This window comes from Somniosus microcephalus, chromosome 7 (genome assembly GCF_052327205.1).
Source record: "Somniosus microcephalus isolate GS21.2 chromosome 7, FLI_Smic_1.0, whole genome shotgun sequence".
In the NCBI taxonomy this organism is placed as follows: Eukaryota; Metazoa; Chordata; class Chondrichthyes; order Squaliformes; family Somniosidae; genus Somniosus; species Somniosus microcephalus.
In genome coordinates, this window is record NC_140993.1 from 163,349,147 (window position 1) to 163,372,768 (window position 23,622).

General features: G+C 43.4%; 1 protein-coding gene across 2 annotated transcripts in view; it reads right to left on the reverse strand.

Annotated features, from left to right (window-relative positions):
- Positions 1–1,371: 1,371 nt before the first annotated feature.
- rdh10b (retinol dehydrogenase 10b) overlaps positions 1,372–23,622 on the reverse strand; it is an 85,117-nt gene continuing 62,866 nt past the window's right edge. The window contains exons 2-5 of one of the 2 annotated variants that reach the window (XM_085993159.1): positions 15,247–15,345; positions 12,954–13,099; positions 10,305–10,436; positions 1,372–7,397 (exon numbers count right to left, since the gene is read on the reverse strand). In XM_085993159.1, the coding sequence (XP_085849285.1) occupies positions 7,274–7,397; positions 10,305–10,436; positions 12,954–13,099; positions 15,247–15,345 (501 nt within the window). In that variant the 3' untranslated portion in view covers positions 1,372–7,273. The remainder of the gene's footprint in view (positions 7,398–10,304; positions 10,437–12,953; positions 13,100–15,246; positions 15,346–23,622) is intronic. The other variant, XM_085993160.1, reaches the window with a different exon arrangement.

Consider the following 23,622-nt stretch of genomic DNA (forward strand, 5'->3'; position numbering starts at 1 on the left):
TGTCAAACTGAAAAGAAAGCACAAACTCCACTAACATGACAGCTGGGACTCATTACTCATGATCCCTCTAAATAACGTCCTTGGAGCTGGTTTCCACCTGCTTGAAGCCTCCTCTCCCTGTTGCTGTCTGCTCAAAGCACTAAGGTAGGTGGCTAAAAACCAATTTTGCAGATCGGGTGGCCAGTGAGCATTGCACGCTCAGACGTCACGATCTGCCTGGTGTTGAAGTCCCTGGCAGTACATCGTACCGGCGGTGCAATGGAGGGACTGGATTTGCCTCACCCCGGCACCATGGCCTCCGTGCCCCTGGCGCTAACAATTTTTCCTCCGTAGAGTGATGTGGGTGGTGAGGGATACAAGTGGTCAAAGATGGCCCTGTCTGTGATTGAGACCGTGGGAATATAGAGGCCCGTACACGAGAGGACAAGGTCAAGAGAGTAGCTTTAACTATGGAGATGTCAAGCGGGGGGAAGGTGGACAATGACATCAGAAGAGGGGAATAGAGATGGGAGATTGAAAGTAGAGGATGAGGAGTCACCTCAATGCACAGGCAGAGGGTTTTGATGGTGAAATGACTAGGGAGGTGGGGCGATGTTAAAAGATCACCACACTTGAGCAGCAGGGAGGATTCCTGGCCACTACTGCTTCTTTAACCACCACTACCCCAAACAGATTAATTGGTTATACACTTCATTATGGGCTGCAAGATCTTGCAAAATGCCTGCTATATTTGCCTACACAAGTTACTAATTCATGGTTTGTGAAACATTTAGAAAGACATTCAAGGATCTATATAAAATGCAGGTTTTTCTTTCTCTCATAGCATTCTACTGCTCCAGGGAGCATGGAGAACAAACAGCAATCTAGCACAAACAGGTGAAAAGTGCTTTAAATGATAGGCATATGTGTTTGAGACCGAGTTGCTCTATTTAGAAGAAAGCAACAATCATTGAAACCGAAGTCTGGCTCTCGTAGCAATAGATGCAAAAACCAAAACCTTTCACCAGTTCCATTACAGCACTAGGTATCAAAGGCGAGCAGTGCAATAAAAGTCAGGCTGTAAATCAGTTATGCAATAACTGTGAAACTGTTTATTTTTGAGTACCCACAGAGCAAATCTTTGCCTTTCAATTAGTTATTTCCATTGGAGATTTTCCATTGTTCAGGAGAATTAAATTGGCTTAAATACATGGGAAACAGTATAGTTCTGTGCTCAATATATTAAAGCTACAGGGACCAAGTGCTTTAAGGGAGCTATATATCTGGAGGACTTACTGACATTCAATATTTCCATAAGCTGAAGAATTAAAAAACTCCAGTATCCTGTGCTACATCAAATGTTGTTAAGCTATACAAATGATTCCAAAATGGTAACATTGACAAAGTTAGGTTTATTTATTTAAGAAAGTTCATAATCAATAAATGCTGAAAAATTCTATAGAATTCCATCAATATTGTGCAGTACCATGGCATTTAAAAAAAAAATCAAGACATTGGAGTAAACCATATGAAGGGAATAAAACTTGGTTACAGATACATCCTGAATGTTTGGGACTGAAGGGGATCCATTTCAAGAGACAGATGAAAGCAAACATGTTGATGTGGACTCATTCTGGAGACCATGCAGTGTTCCAAAGTTCCCATGATTTACATTTTAACCAATATTGCAATTAATTTCTTAAACTATACATATTTGAAATTCTAAACAAATGTGAGCATCTAGAATGTAGACTACAGAATAAAGCTGAGTCCATGAGCACCAATAATCAACACAGCTATACTATTCTACCATGGAAAGCCATGACCTTGTCCCAAAATATCTGGAGTAACATGACTTCTCCTGGATTCCAATAAATTAGTCCAGAGCATGGTGAAAATGGAGTCCAAGTGATAGAAAGAAAGCAAGCAAGATAAAGGGATTTTAAAAATCATGAGCTGAAACATTTACCAGTATCCTATTCAATACTAAATGTGGAAGGGCTTGCAGGAGCATATTAAAAAAAAGACAGTCTTCAAGCGAAACCATTAAGTACTTTGGAAAGAGAATAAAAGCAGTAGAATTAAGTAAATTTGAGAAAGTCACGACCATTTCCAAGAGATTAAGAGAGTTGTCCAAGTTCGTAATTAGAAATGTCGACCAAATTAAAAAGGCATTTTTTTGGAGATAGTTGAAACTACTATACACCCAAGGTCCATACTATGGCTAGTCTATAACTTGTTTACCAAATGTGTAATGTTACTATGGGCAGGGAAGAATGTGTAATTAATCAGAGGAAGGAGAAATAATTCACTCTTGCTTTCTAATCAATGCATGGAAAACCCAATTTTGCCTTCCTCCAAAAAATGAACTCCATTTTCACCTTGAAGGGGTGAAATTTGTGCAAGTCAGTTATGCAAAAAGGGCTCACAGTAAATTGCCAGCCCACTTTAAACCGTGTTCAATGGAAAAGAATTCAGCGTGCTGTAAAACATGCTGCCGATTTGCTAGGAGCCTGTTTGCATTACTGGCGTACACCAATTTCACTCAAGTCTCCAATGCGTACCCAACCAAGCACTACAGCAACCATAGAACTAAACAAAACAATTAAATGAGGTGGTCAGAAAACCCCAACATTACTCAGTTAATTTTGGTACAGTATTTTGGCATCAAGACAACAGAACAAAGATTGGCTATTACAATAGTTAACCCAAGCCAGAGATCCAACATTCATAAACACTGCACCTTTCCTCTTCGTCTAAAAGCTTTTGTCATTCTGAAGAATGACAGAGGTTTAGATTTGAACTGATGGACTCTACTTCCTTTCTTCCATGGATTGGAGGGTAGCTAATGTTACCCCACTATTCAAAAAAGGTGGTAGAGACAAAACAGGGAATTACAGACCGGTAAGCCTGACATTGGTAGTGGGGAAAATGCTAGAGTCCATTATAAAAGATGTAATAGCAGAGCACTTGGAAAACAGTGACAGGATCGGACAAAGTCAACATGGATTTACAAAAGGTAAATCGTGCTCGACTAATCTACTGGAATTTTTTGAGGATGTAACTGGTAAAATAGATAAGGGAGAACCAGTGGATGTGGTGTATTTGGACTTTCAGAAGGCCTTTGATAAGGTCCCGCATAAGAGATTAGTGTGTAAAGTTAAGGCACATGGGATTGGGGGCAAGGTATTGACTTGGATAGAGAACTGGTTGGCAGACAGAAAGCAAAGAGTTGGAATAAACAAGTCTTTTTCCGAGTGGCAGGCAGTGACTAGTGGGGTACCGCAGGGATCGGTCCTTGGACCCCAGCTATTCACAATATATATTAATGATCTAGACAAGGGAACTAGATGTAATATCTCCAAATTTGCAGACGACACAAAGCTGGGTGGGCGTGTGTGCGGTGAGGAGGATGCAGAGAAACTCCAGGATGATTTGGACAGGTTGGGTGATTGGGCAAAAGCATAGCAGATGCAATATAACGTGGATAAATGCGAGGTTATCCACTTTGGTGGCAAAAACAGGAAGGCAGATTATCTGAATGGCATTAGATTGGGAGAAGGAGAAGTGCAACGAGACCTGGGTGTCCTTGTGCACTAGTCACTGAAGCATGCAGGTGCAGCAGACAGTTAAGGCAGCAAATGGTATGTTGGCCTTCGTAGCGAGGGGGTTTGAGTACAGGAACAAGGATGTCTTGCTGCAGTTGTACAGGGCCTTGGTGAGACCACATCTTGAGCATTGTGTGCAGTTTTGGTCGCCTTATCTGAGGAAGGATGTTCTTGCCATGGAAGGAGTTCAGCAAAGATTCAGCAGGCTGATACCTGGGATGGCTTGAATGACGCATGAGAAGAGATTGGGGTGATTGGGCTTGTACTCGCTGGAGTTTAGAAGGAGAGTGGATCTCATTTAAACCTATAAAATTCTGACAGGACTGGCCAGACTAGATGCAGGAAGGATGTTCCCGCTGGTCGGGGAGTCCAGAACCAGGGGTCACAGTCTAAGGATAAGGGGTGGGCCATTTAGGACAGAAATGAGGAGGAATTTCTTCACCCAGAGAGTGGCGAACTTGTGGAATTCTCTACCAGAGAAGGCAGTAGAAGCCAATTCATTAAATATATTCAAGAAGGAGTTGGATATATTTCTTAAGGCTAAAGGGATCCAGGGGTATGGGGAGAAAGCAGGGACCAGGTACTGAGATTGGATGATCAGCCATGATCGCATTGAATGGTGGGGCAGGCTCAAGGGGCCAAATGGCCTACTCCTGTTCCTATCTTCTATGTTTCTATAACTATACCTTGCCTGAAATTTAAGCTTCATTAAATCTCACTCCATCTTCCACTAAAGGAAGGGTCTGTAGTCTTGACCGGGTCATAGGTGGCAAAGGAAAGACATTACCCCCAAATGTTAACAAAAACACATTTAAAAATGGCCAAGAGTGTAATAATTGTGTGAAGTTTCTATATCACGTAAAGAGCACCTGTATCCATATGCTGGATCATAGGAGAAATTTGCATATTGTTCATTAAGATTTACAATTTTTAAAAACAATGACTTCTGCCAATGAACCGGAAGCGGTGTAGAATCGTTCTACACATCCGCAACTACTTAATCAGCTGTCAAGAGCCAATGATTGGCATCGGAAACAACCTATAGCAGCTGCAAAGCGATCAGTCCTGGAGGCTGCTAGCTAATCAGAACATCGGAGGCCTGACTTCGGCACACCAATAGGTTATGTTGACTTGCTCGGTCTTTCATGTTGCTATGGCAAATGAAAACTTAATGACTAAAAACAGGGCATCGCTGGCAAGGCCAGCATTTATTGCTCATCCCTAGTTGCCCTTGAGAAGTTGGTGGTGAGTCACCTTCTTGAACCACTGCAGTGTGTGTGGTGAAGGTACTCCCAGAGTGTTGTTAGGGAGTTCTAGGATTTTGACCCAGCGACAATGAAGGAACAGCGATATACTTCCAAGTCAGGATGGTGTTCAACTTGGAGGGGAACTTGGTGTGGTGTTCCTATGCGCCTGCTGCCCTTGTCCTTCTAGGTGGAAGAGGTCACAGGGTTGGGAGGTGCTGCCGAAGAAGCCTTGGCGAGCTGCTGCAGTGCATCTTGTAGATGGTACACACTGCAGCCGCGGTGGTGGAGGGAGTGAATGTTTAAGGTGGTGGATGGGGTGCCAATCAAGCAGGCTGCTTTGTCCTGGATGGTGTCGAGCTTCGAGTGTTGTTGGAGCTGCACTCAGCCAAGCAAGTGAAGAGTATTCCATCACACTCCTTATTTGTACCTTGTAGATGGTGAAAAGGCTTTGGGGAGTCAGGAGGCGAGACACTCGCTGCAGAATACCTAGCCTCTGACCTACATTTGTTGCCAGTGTGTGTGGTTGGTCCAGTTAAGTTTCTGGTCAATGGTGGCCACCAGGATGTTGATGGTGGGGGATTCAGCAATGGTAATGCCATGGTCAAGGGGTGGTGGTGGTTAGACTCGCACTTGTTGGAGATAGTCATTGCCTGGCACTTCTGTGGCATGAATGTTACCTGCCACTTATTAGCCTATGCCTGACTATCTTCCCAGATCTTGTTGCATGCAGGCATGGACTGCTTCATTATCTGGAGTTGTGAATGGCACTGTTCACTGCATTGGCAAATATCCCCATTTCTGACTTTATGTTGGAGGGAAGGTCATTGATGAAGCAGCTGAAGATGGTTGGGCCTAGGACACTGCGCTGAGGAACTCCTGCAGCAATGTCCTGGGGCAGTGATGATTGACCTCCAACCATCTTCCTTTGCGCCAGGTATGACTCCAGCCAGTGGAGAGTTTCCACCCACCGCCCCCCCCCCCCCAATTCCCATTTATGAGGTACTAAATTTCTAACAAGAGGTGAATGAGTAAAAAAAAAGTGGTTTGTGTTTCAAACGGTCAAAAAAAATTAACCCCTTCGGGTGCTGCCCTTCTCCACATTATAATCAAACGCAAACAACCAAAAAAACACAAACTACGCATACGCAGCTACTTCAACTTCGTTGGCAGTAGTTGCTGCCTTTTAAAAAAAGGTCTTGAAAGAGGGGACAAAAAGAGATGGGTTTGAGCTAGCCCAACCAATCATGGACCTGCACTGAATTCAGTTAAGAAAATTAGGATACTTCTCAAATTCTTGTAAAAGAATGTCTGTAGTTATTAATTTCAGTGGTGGTGTCCTGTAGGGTGGAGTATTTAGACACCAAGTTCTCTTAAAGGCCAAAGGTTTATTTTAAATGGTGGGGGGGGGGGGTACACTCTCGCTTATGTAACCAACAGATCACCCAACTTGTATGGCTGAGACTTTTGATCAAAAAAGACTCATTCCAATGCAAATATTGTTTCCTCAATACCAAGCACCATAAACATCGTGCACATCTTTTGCATCTAAAAATCACATTTTAATTAAAAACTTTACAATTACCTATATTACTAAAAAAAAATTAAAAACTACAGACATTGGTCTTCATATAAAAGAAGTGACCCAAAATGCACAAAAGACATGACTTTTATAACTTGATGAACAAATTAGGTGTTATACAAAGATATACAAAGGAGGTAGAAATTTCAGGCTTTTAAAAAAATGGACCACTAATTCACAGAAAATAGGACAATATTTAAACTAGATTCAAAAAGGCACACTAATGAGATTTTCCTAAAAAAGGTTCCACATGCTGAACAGGAACATATTTGTTCTGCAATTTTAAACTGCAAGATCCATTTGGAGAAATTTGCAGTGTTTCATAGGGAAAGTAACACAGAATTACTGCTACAATGGGATGTTCAGAAGTACTTTGGGTGGACTGTTGGAAAAGTTGTCAATAATGACAGTACATTTACTATTTAAAAAAAGTTATAATAACTGGAATTTTCTAAAGTACTGCACTTACCCAAGTCTCTAGTTGAACATCACATACAACACAGCTCTAACAGCAAACACACAAATGGCATTGCTGAGTAAAAGTCAAATGTTAAACATATCAAATCTTGCTTTGCTTAGTTGGCATTAAAATGTGTGCAAGTCTAATCACTAGAAAAATTATACAAAAAGATTGGCATAATACATGTATCTTCTTGTGACTTGTTCAATACACAGGTACAGTATTAATTGCTTTATCCACAGTGATCATGAAAGCTGAAGCTTCACAGCCATTTGCCAAGAGCAAATCACTCAAGTCACTAACACTCTTCCTTCTGAATTGTATGGAGCAGTTGACAAGTTAAATATTGCATCCACTTCTGTGAGGTGTCCCAGTGCTGGATGTAGTGAGCAGTTTTGCTTTAGATTTCATTTTTGGCTTCATTGTTGTTCAAAGCCTGTTTTCTCTCAGCAATAAATGGATACATGCACTTGTCCGCTCCCAAAAAACGGTACATGCAGACGACAGCTTCCCATGGCATAATGCTGAAATGGAGAAGAAAGTGTGTTTTTTTATTAAAAAAGAGGCAATCTTCCTCTAAAATGAACAATGGGGGCTAAATTTGAATCTGCAGAATTTAGTTAATTTAAATTTTTCAAAAATTTTTAAACAGTGATGCAGGCATAAGAAGTGCAACGAGTTAGAAATTGAGCTTCTAAATGACAAGGTTTAAGTGCCAGAAGAGGACTTGTGATCAGGCAGAGGATAAATACATACCTAGAACCGGCTAGGTCAGATGAAATAAGCATGATCCTAAATGGATTACGAAAGAAAGAAAAAACAAAAAAATGACCTCTAAACAGACAGAAAGGGGATCACTGGGATAAGTATGAGAATTTTTTTTTTTTTTTTTTTAAATAAAGAGATCAGAAGGGCAAAGAAACACTTAGGAAAAAAAGGGTAGTTGCAGATACAAAGCAGGACAAGATATTCTCAGTACTATAAATGGTGAGAAAAAAAGACCATAAAAAGATGCAAATGGCCTCAAAATATAGGATGAGCACAAAAATAGTAATTATGAAATGATTACTTCTAGGTAGTGATGAGTAACAGGTCCTCTCCATTCAGACGACCAAGGCAACATCAATATAAAAAAGATGATGCTCTAGACAACTTAAAGGATTCAAAACTACTAAATTCCCAGGGATAGATGATATTTATCCCAGAGTGTCAAGAGATACAAGGGAGAGGTTTGAGAGTCATTGACAATCATTGAGGGTGGAGGGGGGTGGAAACAGGACATGGGGAGGTACTGGCTACATTCAAAATCACTAGATACTGTCCCTCAGCACAAGTAGTAAACAACCAAAGTTACAACACAGAAGTAAACCATTTGGCCCACCCTGACCTTGCCAGCCAGTCTTCGGAGAATGCATGTCTGCCACTTCTTGACCACCCCTCACATTTTGTTAGAGTGCTCAAATGTTTACCAGTAATGCCCAGGATGGAGCAGTGTTTTACACTCCAGCCTTCACCTGGACATTTGCTCTCAGCCTGACATACAGTGCGACCCTACCAAAAACCCTTGCATGGAACCGAATTTGGTGCGCACACTTGTGATTCTCCCTCTTTCCCCCTCATGGGTTGTATGTAGACACCTTCATTTCACTGAATCTCAAGGTATTGAAAATCAATTCAGGTGTTTTTTTTTTTTTAAAAAGCCAGCACAAGTGAAATGAACTAAATGACCTCCTTCACTTTTGTAAAACTCTTAAGGCAGTCCATAATAGCCAGGAGATAGGTGATCAGGGGTCTTGGGTGTTGGGTTGCCAAACTTGTCACCAATGAAAGAAAAAAACTTCTGAAGGAGTTTTGACGGGCATTGGGATGGCGAAGTAAGAGGGCATGTGCAAGCTGAGGGTTCATCAGAGCATTCTGCTTCCCTTTCAATTGTAACCTTTGGCAGATGAACCAAATCATAAAATCCTCACTCCTTCAAATGAAAATGACAAGCTCCATTTTCCAGAAAACCACTGATCTGGTTTCCTCTTCCTTCTCCAGATGCAACAAGAGGAAGACACCAGACCATTAGCAACCATTTTGTAGCACAGATCCACACTCACTATCCCTCCCAAGCAGCAGCTACATCATCCAAGGATATTAATGAGGAACAGGAGAGAACATGAAAAGGAGCAGAAGCAGCTGTTGGGACACAAGGAAGATGTTGTCTAAAGGATCAGAAGGTATCACCTTTCAGCTGAAGAGCCTGGGGGCTGACTGGTCCTGAATTTAAAAGAATAAAATGCTCAGAGATCAAGCATTGGTGAACCGAGAGAGAGTGAGAGAGCTACAGATGGCAGCTCAGGTAGAAGAGTCATTAGCAGGCACAGCACATTGGAGGACATTCAACAGCATCACAGTCCTGGCAGCTCCAGGAACATTTGCAGAGACTCCAGTGACAAGGGTAGTCTTTGGAAGCAGACTGAGCATCCTTGTAGGATGCAGAGGCGCCTCTGGGGGCCAATTTTGAAAAGTTTGATCAGTTGCAGTTAAGAATCAGTATTTTGGGTTAATTGTATCTACCTTTCCACAGATCTGTGATTATACAGTGGCAGGGTTGGTGGCATGGCAGGAAGGCACACATGTTAGTTAGTGCAGTTTTAAAATTGCAGCACGTGTGTGCCCTCCCACCAACCCAGCACAGGGTCAGACTGGTAATGCAGCAGACTATCCAGGTCATGGCTATTATGTGGCAATCTAGTCAGTCTCGACTGATAGCAGCCAGCTACCCCTCATGTCACTCAGGTATGATGGAGGAGAAACAATTTAGGATCAACAGTTCAAACATCACAGTGGCAATAAGTTGGCAGGCACATAGGAGGTTGTAAATAATGTACCTGCCTGCTTCCACCAACTGCTAAAAATGATAGTCAAGTTAAGCAGGCACTATTTCTGTCCCAAAGTTGCATACAACATGGCAGGAGATCTAGGCTTAGGGTTCCTACTTTGCTCAAATGGTTTATTTAACATCTTGTGCTCACACTTGGTCAGTACAATTGGCTAATTAGAGAATTCCTTATTTACAGTATTTTGAAAAGGGGTTCTGCAATATGATCCATTACTAGCATTCTAAAAATCAGTCTGCCATGTCATCACCTCAACATCAAGTGTGCAATTGCTCAAGAATGGAGAATGCGTAGTTATGTTTGCCACAGCTTTACTCTTGAAGGGAAAGGAATGAATGAAACCTTGAAGTAATGTTACCCGCCTCCAAAGACATGGACATTACCTCACCAAGCCTCCAGGGCTGCAATAAAAAAGGGGTGCAAGCTGGAATACTCGTCGTTTCTCTAATCATGCGAAATATTACTTCTTATATTCAGTCTTTAAAATCTAGGCTGTTGCACATCGCTGGATAAGCAATTCAATTTGTTTCTTCTTATCCCACTTACCTCTTCATAAATGTTACAGTATACATTAGTCGAGGTGTACAAATCATTGGCTGGTCTGTGAGGATGGCTCTCATAGCTTCTTTCACACAGTACTCTGGTTTCAAAGGCGGAAGGAAGGGCTCAAATTCTTTCCTGCAAGATAAAGAACAGTCCTTTTGATTTTTATACAAAGATTAATCTCAAAATTCATTTCTGCTGAAACACATGCCAACCATGTATTACTAAACTAGTACAGCTTTTGCATGAGCAGGTAGGTTATTCTATACGATTCAATTATAGTTTATATGAGGGAAAGGGGGAAGGCAACTAGCCTACAGGTTTAATAACCCTTCAATTTCAGGAGTGCCCAGAGCTAAAGTTTTACTTCAAGACTTCGCACCTGATTGGTCTAATCTAAAAATCAGACATCTCGCTGCAGAAGTGAAAAAGATCACTTCGTAGCATTTCAAATAATTCCAACCATTACTATTGCAATACAAAAAGCACAGAAGCAGCATGATCAAGTTTCAATAAATGAACTATATACAAACCACAGAAATTTTGGGAGATCAAAAATACATTTACACCAAAAAACTCAGTGGAAGATGAAATGAAGTGCTGAAGAGGCTTCCCTGTAGGGAGAAGGAAACTAGTAGCCGAAAAAAAACAGAAGAGGCTTCCGATTCACTAAAATTGAAGGGGTTGGGGTTTCTCTTTGTAAGAAATACATTTAACGGTCATCGCCCCTTTAATCACTTTTTCTGCCACACTGTAAACCTTGGCTAATTAAGGTCTAGTATTTAACCACGTATAAAAAGAATTGACAATGCTTTCAAGACCAATGCAGAATAAGGTTAGACCGACAACAGATTTGCTCAAAAGCAAATTCACAGAAAAAAGTTTCAGACTAAGGTATTTTAAATTAAATAGGGGCTAATGCATTTTAAGAGCCCTTTAAAAAGTTAAAAATTCCCCAGTTTACCAGTAAAAAGTCCCTTCTGAAATTTCAATGCAGTCAGTTATTGTACTTTTAAATGAAACCAATGAGTCATTACACTTCGGTGAACAAAGTGAAAGTACCTTGTTACTAGTCTATAAATATTCTCTTATCAGGTCTTACGACACTATTGCTGAAAGTCCACTTCATTTATTCTTTTTCCAATTGTAGTCAAGTTAGTCTCCAAGAACAGAAGCACTATGTCTGAAGCTGGTGCACACCTGCAGTGCAGTACTCAGAAATCCCACTTGAAAATGTTAGTGGTTTCTCCAGTACATTTTTGTGGCTTGAAGTAACAAATAAATTGTTTTATATCCTGAAATGCTGCAGGTGCAGCAAACTTGGGTTTTAGTAAGATGTCAACACAAATGCCTCTCAGCTATAAATAATGGCACACAATTACTGAAACATACATCATGGAAAATTGAAGAGTTTTCAGCTACACCTTTATTCCAGCATGCCAAAGGCTTACATTTATTAAACATCAATGTGTCAGCTTGACTTGGCTGGTAGCAAGCTCACTTCTGAAATCAGAAGGTTGCAAGTTTAAGACCTACTCTGGTACCTGAACATGTGAACAATGCAGCACTGAAGGAACAATTTTTCAAAGAGACATTAAACCAAGGCCCCATTTGCCTATTATTAATGGATGCTTATTCAAAGAGGAGCAAGGAATTCTCATTTCCCAGCCAACATTCCCAATAACTATCACTAAATAGATTAACTGGTCATTCATCTTATTGCTGTTTTGTGGGACCTTACTGTGTAAAATGGATTCCATTTGCATCTACATAATAATCACTGCACTTCAAGTAATTTGTTGCTTGTGAAATTTGAAATCCAAGCAAGGTGCACAATCTCAAAAGACCACTACTGTAGATAGAATGCCTTGTAAGCAAGTCTTAAGCCCCTGCTGTCAAGCCCATACCTATGGTAGAATAGCAGATCCTCTTAAACTGACAGCTGTGCAATATTTCAGATTCAATAACTTGCACAACCACCCTTAAATGGCCAATACAGTATTATCTAGCTCATTGTGCACTCTAGTCCATAGATGGTTTATTCTAGTCCACATATGGTTTATAACAGAACACATTAAAGTCTGTCATACACAGAAGTACAAGTTCGGATACATAGTTTAGAAGAAATATGGACAAAGCCACTCACTGTACAAGGAGATTATGGAAACCCAAATGGGAGGCAATGCTGTATCCATTCAGAACTTAAAACACCCATAAAAGACTAAGATACTGAACACTAGATTTAAAAAAAACTCAGGGTTATGGCTTTATTGCAAACAATTTTTCTATATTTGTATAGTTTCAATGTGATACTTAAACAAACAAGCATTTCTAAACTGCAGTTAGGCATTTTTAAATGCAACTCACTTTTTTTCCTCCATTTGCCAAACATTAAAGAATTTTTGATGGGAGCAGAGAGAAAAGAATGTGCCCTGCACCATGTTCTGAACAGCTACATCAAGGCTGGGTACACATCAAGGCAGTGATGTGGAAGGTGCTAGGTCATATTTCCTCTGTAAAGTTAACCCCTCATCATTTCCCTTCCTGAAGATAAAATCACTTTTATAACCAGCCAAGACATTCTTTTAAATCACTGAACTAAATTAATCTAATTTAAATGCGATGCACTGAACAGTTTATTATCCATCTCACCTTATTCTGCAGCCACGAAACATGCCTGTGTCCACTAAATATGGACAGACCAGTGTCATCTTGATCCCATCTTTGTCAGATGCCTTCAGTTCATGGCTTAAGGATTCGTGAAATCCTATTGCTCCGAATTTGCTTGCACAGTAATCCTAAATGGCATAATGGATAATTCAGAACATTTTCTACCTCAATTAGCATGCTCAACCAAAAACAATGATGCAAGTTTGTCAGATTTGTCAGCAATACATAATAGTAGTGGTCTTCTGCAACCAATAGAAAATTGTTAATGCTCCTCTTGGTAATGGAGTGGGAAAGCTCCTTTTGCCAATTCTTCTAAAAAATAAAAAAAAAAAGCCCAGGTTCTATCAGAGGCCGAGGATTGAAGCAGCTGGCAGATGTGACTATAAAAATTTGAGCTGGTCATGTGTGGAAGTGCTTGAGGAAAGTCAGTTTGATATGCTGTCAGTATCTTGGACTCTTGGCATTTGTACCAGTAGTGAACAGAATTTGAGAAATACAATTAAACATCATCTGCACTACTGAATGGGTACTTCTAATTTATGCTGAACTGTTACAAATCAGTGGGAAATAAAGGAGTCAAGAGTCTAGGCTGGATAATGTTCATGCAATGCTTCGGTGTCTGGGGGGTTAAAAAAAATTCTATCCAGCACAAAAAAAAACAGTAGAAGTCTTACCCAAACAGCTTCTAGTGTAAAACAGTATGGAAAATCCACATTCTTTTTTATGCTATAGAAGTTAACCAGCTAGATAGATACAAGGTGTGTTTTATAAAAAGACAAAAAAAAGCTTTGCCTCCAGGTTCTCTTCAGTCAACTGAACCCTCCTGTACCTTTACTAGATCAGTCTCTTTAATTCCTTTGCTTTGTCTCCAAAAGTACAGGAATTCAATATAAGGAACGGTGTTGCTTCATACCAAGATACTGATGAGTGGCAGTGAAACACAAGTGGTAGGTATACATTTAAGTACAGCAGCTTTCATTGACAGTAACTTTAAAATCCTTCATCACAAGAGGTTTTGAATCATAACCACATCAAGATATCAGATAAACTATAACCTGGCATTAGTTTGAGAGGAATCCAGTGTAGTTATTATAAAGTTCTTTGCCCCCATCAACCACAAAAGTCTGAAGTGTCCCATAAGAGCAAAAGATAGAGAGCAAGACAGAGAGCATGCATGCAAAAGAGCGAACTGTCCACAGATTCTATGGCTACTGTCAATTTTTCTTCTGTTTGCCGGAGCAAATTTGTCTTAATTGGAACAGGGTAGCACCAACATTATAAAATGGACTCTAGAGCAGAGTACATGTAAACAAAAGAACAGCTGACCAGCTGCAAAGAGGCCCAATGGTGGGAAAAGGGAAGCAAAAATGTTCATTAAAGTGTGAATGCAGGACATGATTGGCTGTAACATGTATAAATGAGGATATACTGCTTGCCGAACCAGTTTCAAAATTCAGTTGGAACCAAAACAGGGCGGGGGAAGAACGAAACATAGGTGGGATCTCAAGGTACAGTTTTTGTGCCGAACTCCATGTAACCCAGAAATGTCCAACCTTTGACGTGGGGGGGGGGGCAGACAAGCATCAAAACCTGTAACGGAGTTGCATATAGTTACACAACAATGAGCTTCAAAATGTAAAATAAAATTAGACCCCAGTATATAAAAAAGAGACCATGCAAAACACTCCCATCTTTGCACTTTCATTGTTGCCATTCTCGAGGCTTTTTTTGCCCCTCAAACCCACCCAGAAGAGGGAAGGGAGGAAAATGTGTATATTACAATGTGGAGCAATAGAATTTAAACAGCTAGAATATTACATAGAAACACAAGATAGGAGCAGGAGTAGGCCATTCGGCCCCTTGAGCCTGCTCTGCCATTCAATGAGATCATGGCTGATCATCCAAATTCAGTACACTGTCCCTGCCTTCTCCCCATACCCCTTTAGCCTTAAGAAATATATCTAACTCCTTCTTGAATATATTTAATGAATTGGCCTCAACTGCCTTCTGTGGTAGAGAATTCCACAGGTTCACCACTCGGTGAAGAAATTCCTCATCTCATCTCGATCCTAAATGGCTTACCCCTTATCCTTAGACTGTGACCCCTGGTTCTGGACTCCCCGACCATCGGGAACATCCTTCCTGCATCTAGTCTGTCTAGATTAATGGAATAATTGCATAGAATTTAGAAACTGCAAGATGTTGCTTCAGTTTCTAAATGGAAGAGTGAAAACTACAGGAACATTTCTCCAAGGCAATAGTTTAAGGTACTAACCTCAACACCAGCAGTGCTGAACAACCCTAGGGAGCTCGCCACCGTTACGATATGTCCATGGTTCATTTCCAGCATCTTGGGAAGAAATGCCTTGGTAGTCTAATGAAGGAACAGCCAAAAATCATTTTGCTTCAAGACCAGCTCCACAAAAACCAGGACCACTAATTTATAAAATTAGATTTTATTCCCACCACTATCAACACCAAAAACCTAAGTTCAAATGCAAGTTCAACCCAAACAAGCCCTTTGAAGCTTGGAACACGTGAAAGGTGAATGCAAGAACAGTAATTTAAATGACAATTATTCTCAGACAATAGAAAAAACCTGCTCAAATGTGGAATATTCTCAATCAGCTGACAACCAAGACCTAGTAAATCCTTCAGGTGCACAATGAGATTTAGGACAAGTCACCTGCTGGAAATCCTCTGAAAATGCACATTAAACATTTTAAAAATATAAAATGGTTTGTATTTAATAATTTTACAAAGAAAAGCTGAAGTAAATATCTTCCTTCTCTGCTCGACATACTCATCTCAAATGTTGCTGAGTATTCATTTAACCTAGAACTACAGAATCACAAATATCAAGCACAGGAAATCAAAGGTCAAAGTATTAGCACATACAGCATTTCCTTCCCCTCAGCCAGGTTTTTAGTTGAAGCTCATTATTTAAACGAAAGTTGCATTAAAAGGAAAAAACGTTACTTTTTATAACATTGCCTCATTTATCTTGGGTGCTGTCTTCATCCTCCCCCTGCAAAGCTGGCATCCTGCTAGAAAAGGAAGTCAATTTCAAGTGTTTTTTTCCCCAAAATACATAAATGGAAAAACCATTTATTTCAGTTGATTTAATGTTTTGTTCAAAAAGCAGTAGGCACTGGCTAGGAGGAGTTACCAAGCCCAGTCAGTCAGAGGGAGTTCATTACTAAAGACAGCTATTAAACAAAATGCCTCAGCTGTTCAGTTTGCTGTAAGCTCCTATGCCTTTCAAGCTCAGCATCTCCAAATCAGTTTTAGTTTCAACACCATTTGCACTCATCCAAAATATGGGAGAAGGATGTGAAGTTAGGGTTTGATTAAAGAAAAAAATAATGGTGATGTCACCCTTCCTATAGAGAGGAAAAAAAAAATCACCAGATCAGTGAAGAGATCACCCCAGATCAAAGCTGGATTATTTCACTCAATTTGCACTGTTGGTAGAAGCAAACTACAATTACAGCTACCAACATTTCTGGAATTAGATTTCTTCAATTAATAGCTTTAACTGATCAATGGCAAATGATAAAAAGCAAGCAGCTGGTGTGTATTAAAATGCACTCCGCATTGGAACAGTCCAAAAAAAAACTACACTAAGTGACACAATCTTCCACAATGTGTTCTTCAAACAAGTGGCGATCGAAGCAAGCAGGAATGTCGAGTAGTTTCCATCAGATGGGAATGTGGATATTTGGTTCTGAACTCACCTACAATATCCCCAGTCAGTGCCAGAATATGAGGTTGCATCATTAGCTTTCCCAAACTTGTGTATTTTGCTTGTACAGTCACTTGTCCATTTGGTAGATTAATTTATGACCTAATGAATAAATCTTCTGCAGCGGTTATTAATGCATCTACAAGCATTGCCAATAAGTTGAAATATAGTAAGCATATACCCAACATTATTCAGAATTATGTACATATTACAGCCAACCACATGTACAAAGGAAATAAATAAATAAGAGCTACTGTAGTATTTTTTATTGGCTTATAATTGGTTGGAAATATTGAAGAAAAGGCCACATGCACCAAAGTGCATTGCTCTTGAATTCCAATTAGCATCCAATTACATTTTGAATGATGCTAGTACTAGTCTCAATTATGCTATCTGGCAAATTATTTCAAACATTAGGCAAAGAGAGTTCACTAGCTATTTTACAAAATTCAAGTGCGTGCGTGTATATTCAAACATCATTTTAAAAAAGTTTGGCAGGAAGGATTGAAGAGGGAGGCAGTTATGAATGGCATTTAGGTGCGTATGTCATACGAGATTCAATGTTACTTATGTCAGGAAATTCTCATCTAGATTAGCGGAGACCATTAGTTTATTTAGGAACCATCAATAGCAAGTACAAAAAGTGTATTGAATGAATGAAAGTAAGGTTTTAGCATACTGATTAAATAGCACTACATAAAAATGAACTAGTGCAGTTAACATTATTAAGTATACAGTGCTCCAAAGGAAATACTGCTGGCATTCTTGATCATTAGCCTAAAAGCTTGGCAACGGTACAAAAATGGTGAAAATGCCCAAGAATCGAATTAAGAGCTGGAGCCAAGAAAAATAGCCAACATTCCAACTTTTTTTTTTGGGGGGGGGGGGGGGGGGGGGTGGGTAGAAGCAGCAAAGATTAGACAATCAGAAATTAAAATTGATATTTAAAAAAAGGGACAATCTCACATGGTAAGTTAGTCAAACTTATTCAGATTCTGGTGTAGTACTTAATTTTCTATTATATCTACAGGTATTAAACAGCATCTGCTACAAGTGGTGGCTATGTTTCCATTACAGCAAGTAGTTTGCTATTACCTATATAAAAAGGCAACATTGCTTTATAATGCAGCTGTTAGAATTGGTATGCCAATTCTGACACTGCAAGATGTTATACAAGAGATCCTGATTTCACACTTCAGGATTATGTCTGCATTTGCACTTTGGTAATTCTTGGTATTTCTTCATTGAGAAAGTAAGGTGATTGTAGTGTATGTGCTTTAAGTCAGAACTACTTTTTACAGCTCCTGTATACTGTAGTACTGGCAGTAACCACACCGGTATATAAGCTGCGCGCATGCCTCTGTACCCCAGTCTAGAGATGACCCTCCACCTGTTTGTTTATGTACAGCAGCCGTGTAATTATTTATCCACTGAACCACGGGTCGAACAGTGGCGACGAGTGTTGATGCGAATCTACCTGCAACATTAAACAAAAAAAAAGTGTCCAGGAACACGGGCGTCGACCGCGAGCAACCGCCCAGCAGTCAGGCAGAGATCCAACTTCACTGGGGAGGCTGTGGAGAGCCAGGCTTGGTTCCCCAGCCACAACGAACAGTAAGAGACAGACGACAGGTCCAGAGCAGACCCTTCCCGAGCAGCAGCGGCTGGAGCCGACCGACGGCAGAGAGAGAGAGCCGGGCAGCGTTGACGGGGTAAGAAAAAGGGTGAAGAGAGCAGGGCGCAGCCGGGGGTTGATCACCGAGCGGCGTCGAGGAAAAATACTGCAAAACCGGAGGGAGGGTAAGAAACAGCCGGGTTCTAGACTAAGCGGCGTCGACAAGTATCAAGAGAAGAACGCGCAGAGCACAGCCAGGGATCACGGGCTGATCAGGGTCCGCGGGGCGAAGGGGAGACGCCATTGAGCCGCGGAGAAGCAGGGAGAGCGCGGGAGATGCCATTGAGCCGCGGGGAAGCAGGGAGAGCGCGGGAGGCGCCATTGAGAAGGAAGAGCGCGGGAGACGCCATTTTGCGAAGCCGCAGCGGAGAAGACGGGCGAGCGCGGGAAGGAAGGAAAGCGCGGGAGACGCCATTTTGTGTCAGCGGAGAAGGGGAAGCGTGGGAGGCACCATTGGTGATAGTTAACGCACAACCAAGGATGCGGAAGAGTGGCAGTATCTCTACGTTCGACAATGAAGTCGAATATTGGGCGACATATGTGGAATGTATTGAGGTGTACTGCAGGGCGAATGAAGTGCCAGATGCTAATAAAGCACTGGTTCTGTTAAATTCCATGGGTGCAAAAACTTATGGGTTACTGCGAAATCTAATAACCCCAGAGAAGCCGGTAAACAAGAATTTTGAAAGCATAGTAGAAATCCTACAGGACCACTTAAACCCCACACTGCTGCCGATAGCAGAACGATTTAAGTTCCATAAAAAGAACCAACACAAAGACAAAAGCAATGCGGAGTACCTAACAGAACTGCGTAAGCTATCGAAATACTGCCAGTTTGGAGCGGGACTAGCAGACACGTTAAGGGACAAGTTTGTGTGTGGGCTACAAAGTGAAGGAACCCAGAAACGGCTATCAGAAAAGGACCTTACGCTGGACAAAGCTTTCAATATGGCAGTATCACACGAAGCAGCCGCAAGGGGCGCTGCAGAGATACAACGGAGACCGCAAGAATACGGCACCAACGAAATGACCTATGGAACAGGGAAGTGCTATCGCTGCGGCAGAACAAATGACCAGAAAGATTGTTGGTTCAAGGACCAAGTGTGCAGACAGTGTGGGAAAGCAGGACACATAGCAAGAGTCTGCAGGTCTGGGAAGAAAACCAACAGTAAGAAATCTCCACAGGAGAAGTACAAAAAGGTACACCAGGTGATGGACAGTGGTTCAGACGAACAGAAAAGTGACACAGACTCCGGAAGCAAGGAGCTGGGTTGTCTGAAACTACATAATGTAACCGAAATGGAGGATCACCAGACTATCTGGGTTACATTCAAGATAGACAGAGTCCAAGTGGAAATGGAATTGGACACAGGGTCAGCTCTAACAGTCATAAATCAAAGAGACTACAAGCAGCTATTTTCACACATACCCTTGTGAAAGCTACAGAGATTGTCTTGAAGACGTATACGGGGCAAAAAGTCTACCCCAAAGGCAAAAATAAGGGTGAAAGTGACATATAAAAGGTCAGGAAATACCTAAAATGGACTTATATGTATTGCCAAATGGAGGACCACCATTGTATTCCACTGTGTACATGCCTGTACATGCCTCGGCTGACTCCTCCCACGAATCCAGGTATAAAGGTGACTGCTCCACAGCCCCTTTGTATTCTGGACCGGTCGACCACTCGAGGCACACCTTCATTCTCTTGTTAATAAAAGCCTGTTAATTACTCGCTTAATCTCAGTCTTTTGAGTTATTGATAGCGCATCAATTTTATTAACAAGATTTTATAATGGAGAAGATCCTCACACCAGCATGCCTAGACTTAGAGCATCGTGAGGCGGACGCATCCACCAAGTTTACTCACTGGCTGAGGTGCTTTGAAAAATTCCTGATCGCCTCCGCTGAAACGGTCAAATCGGACGAGAACAAACTGGATGTCCTGATCTCCAAAGTGAACCAAAGAGTGTACTCGGTCATCCAAGACGCGACCTCGTACGCAGATGCTATCAAGCTCCTCAAGGACCAGTACACGCGCCCAGTGAACGAAGTGTACGCCAGGCACCTTCTGGGGAGTCGTAAACAACAACCTGGGGAATCGACCGAGGAATACCTTCAGGCACTGCCTGTGCTTGGCCGGGCCTGTGGTTGTAAGGATGTAAAGGCCGTGTACACAGAGGAACTTATCCGGGACGCTTTTGTAGCGGGCCACAGGTCCAATTACACCCGACAGCGACTGTTGGAGCAGAGTGACCTCGACAAGGCCTCTGAACTGCACTATCATTGGATGCAGCCTACCGGGGCATGGATGCCTACTCCTCTGCACCGTGGACGCTGCGGGGAACGACAGCCTGGGACACGGTAGGACCGTCTCATAGCGCCGTGCCACCCCAGCCACAGCCCAGCAATGGCCCAACTACCGCGGCAGTGTCCCAAGGCCAGACAGCAGTGCCCCAAGGCCAGAAATGCTACTTCTGTGGCCAGGCCAAACACCAGAGCGCGCTGCCCGGCGAAAAATGCGATCTGCTCGGGCTGCAGGAAGGGACACTACACTAGCGTCTGCAGGGCCAAAGCCACCCCGAACCCCAGCAGCGCCGCGTGTGGGCCGCCATCTTGGGCCTCCCCAGCCATGTGCGAACCACCGGAACAGCAGCCATTTTGGACGCCTCCAGCCACATGGGGATCATTGACGCCGCCATCTTGGACGACAGCCGGGACGCAGCAGGCCCCCAACACCGCCTCATCTGATACCCGCAGCGACACACCGACCCCTACGCTGGCCTCCGTTACACTGGACCAAGCGAGACCGCACCAGCTGGTCAGTTCCACAATGGACATTAAGGTAAATGGTCACGAAACAATCTGCCTTTTTGACTCTGGGAGCACGGAGAGCTTCATCCACCCCGACACGGTGCGGCGTTGCTCTCTCCCAGTCCTGCCTGCGCACCAGCGGATTTCTATGGCCTCCGAGTCCCAGTCGGTGGACATTGGCGGCTACTGCGTGGTGACACTCGTAGTAGACGGGACTGCGTACGATAATTTTAAACTTCTGGTCCTGCCCGACCTCTGCGCTGCCGTTCTACTGGGGTTAGATTTTCAGTGCCACCTTAAAAGTGTTACGATGGCGTACGGTGGACCCCTCCCCCCACTCACAGTCCGCAGCCAGCAGCTTCCAAATTGCCCGCCGCGCACCAGGTGCAACCTCTCCACACTCAGTCACCCCCCCCCCCACTGTTTGCTAACCTCACCCCCGACTAAGCCCATCGCCACAAAGAGCAGGCGATACAGTGCCGGGGACAGGGTTTTCATTAAAACCGAAGTGGAGCGGCTCCTGAAGGAAGGGATTATTGAGGGCAGCACCAGCCCCTGGCGAGCCCAGGTTGTGGTCGTTAAGACCGGCGAGAAGCAGCACCTGGTCATCGACTACAGTCAGACAATAAATCGCTACACCCTGCTGGACGCTTACCCACTCCCCCGCATAGCTGATATGGTCAACCAGATCGCGCAGTACCGCGTCTTCTCGACCATTGACCTGAAATCAGCGTACCACCAGCTCCCTATCCGCCCCGAGGACCGCCAGTATACTGCCTTTGAGGCAAACGGCCGCCTCCATCACTTCCTTAGGGTTCCCTTTGGCGTCACCAACGGGGTCTCCGTCTTCCAAAGGGAGATGGACCGGATGGTCGATCAAAATGCGTTGCAGGCCACTTTCCCATATCTGGACAATGTGACCATCTGCGGCCATGACTTGCAGGACCATGACGCAAACCTCGAAAAATTCCTCTGCACCGCCCAACTCCTCAACCTGACGTATAACAAGGAGAAGTGCATATTCCGCACAACCCGCCTTACCATCCTTGGCGGTGTTGTGGAACACGGAGTCATCGGCCCCGACCCCGACCGGATGCGTCCCCTTATGGAACTCCCACTGCCCCAAGGCCCTGAAGAGGTGCCTAGGGTTTTTCTCTTATTACGCCCAGTGGGTCCCCTACTATGCGGACAAGGCCCGTCCGCTGATCAAGTCCACCTCTTTTCCCGTGACGGCAGAGGCCCGCTTAGCCTTCCACCGTATCAAGGAAGACATTGCCAAAGCCACCATGCACGCAGTGGACGAATCCATCCCCTTCCAGGTGGAAAGCGACGCGTCCGACTTTGCCCTGGCCGCTACCCTTAATCAGGCGGGGAGACCCGTGGCCTTCTTTTCACGAACCCTCCAGGGCCCGGAGACCAGACACTCCGCTGTTGAGAAGGGGGCCCAGGCTATTGTGGAGGCTGTGCGTCATTGGAGGCACTACCTGGCCGGAAAACGATTTACCCTGCTCACTGACCAGCGTTCAGTTGCTTTTATGTTTAACAACAAGCAGAGGGGCAAAATCAAAAATGACAAGATCTTGTGGAGAATCGAACTTTCCACCTACAATTACGAGATCTTGTACCGGCCCGGGAAGCTCAATGAACCCCCGGATGCTCTATCGCGTGGCACCTGCGCCAGCGTGCAGATTGATAGACTGCGGGCCCTCCACAATGACCTCTGCCACCCGGGGGTCACCAGGTTCTTCCACTTCATCAAGGCCCGCAACCTGCCTTACTCCATTGAGGAGGTCAGGACCATGACCAGGAACTGCCAAGTCTGCGCTGAGTGCAAACCGCACTTTTATAGACCAGACAGGGCTCACCTGATAAAAGCCACTCGCCCCTTCGAGCGCCTGAGCGTTGATTTTAAAGGGCCTCGCCCCTCCTCCGACCGTAATGTGTACTTCCTCAATATTATTGATGAGTACTCCCGTTTCCCGTTCGCCATCCCCTGCCCGGACATGACCAGTGCCACGGTCATTAAATGTCTGAACGACCTCTTCACCCTGTTCGGTTTCCCCAGCTATATCCATAGCGACCGGGGCTCATCGTTTATGAGCGACGAACTCCGTCAGTACCTCCTAGCTAGGGGTATTGCTACAAGCAGGACTACCAGTTACAACCCCCGGGGGAACGGACAGGTGGAAAGAGAGAATGCGACAGTTTGGAAGGCCGCCCTGTTAGCCTTAAAGTCTAGGGGCCTTCCGACCTCCCGCTGGCAGGATGTGCTCCCCGATGCGCTCCACTCTATTCGGTCACTGCTCTGCACTGCCACTAACGCCACCCCTCATGTGAAAATGTTTGTCTTCCCAAGGAAGTCCACATCGGGGACATCGCTACCGCCATGGCTGACGTCCCCAGGACCGGTGCTACTG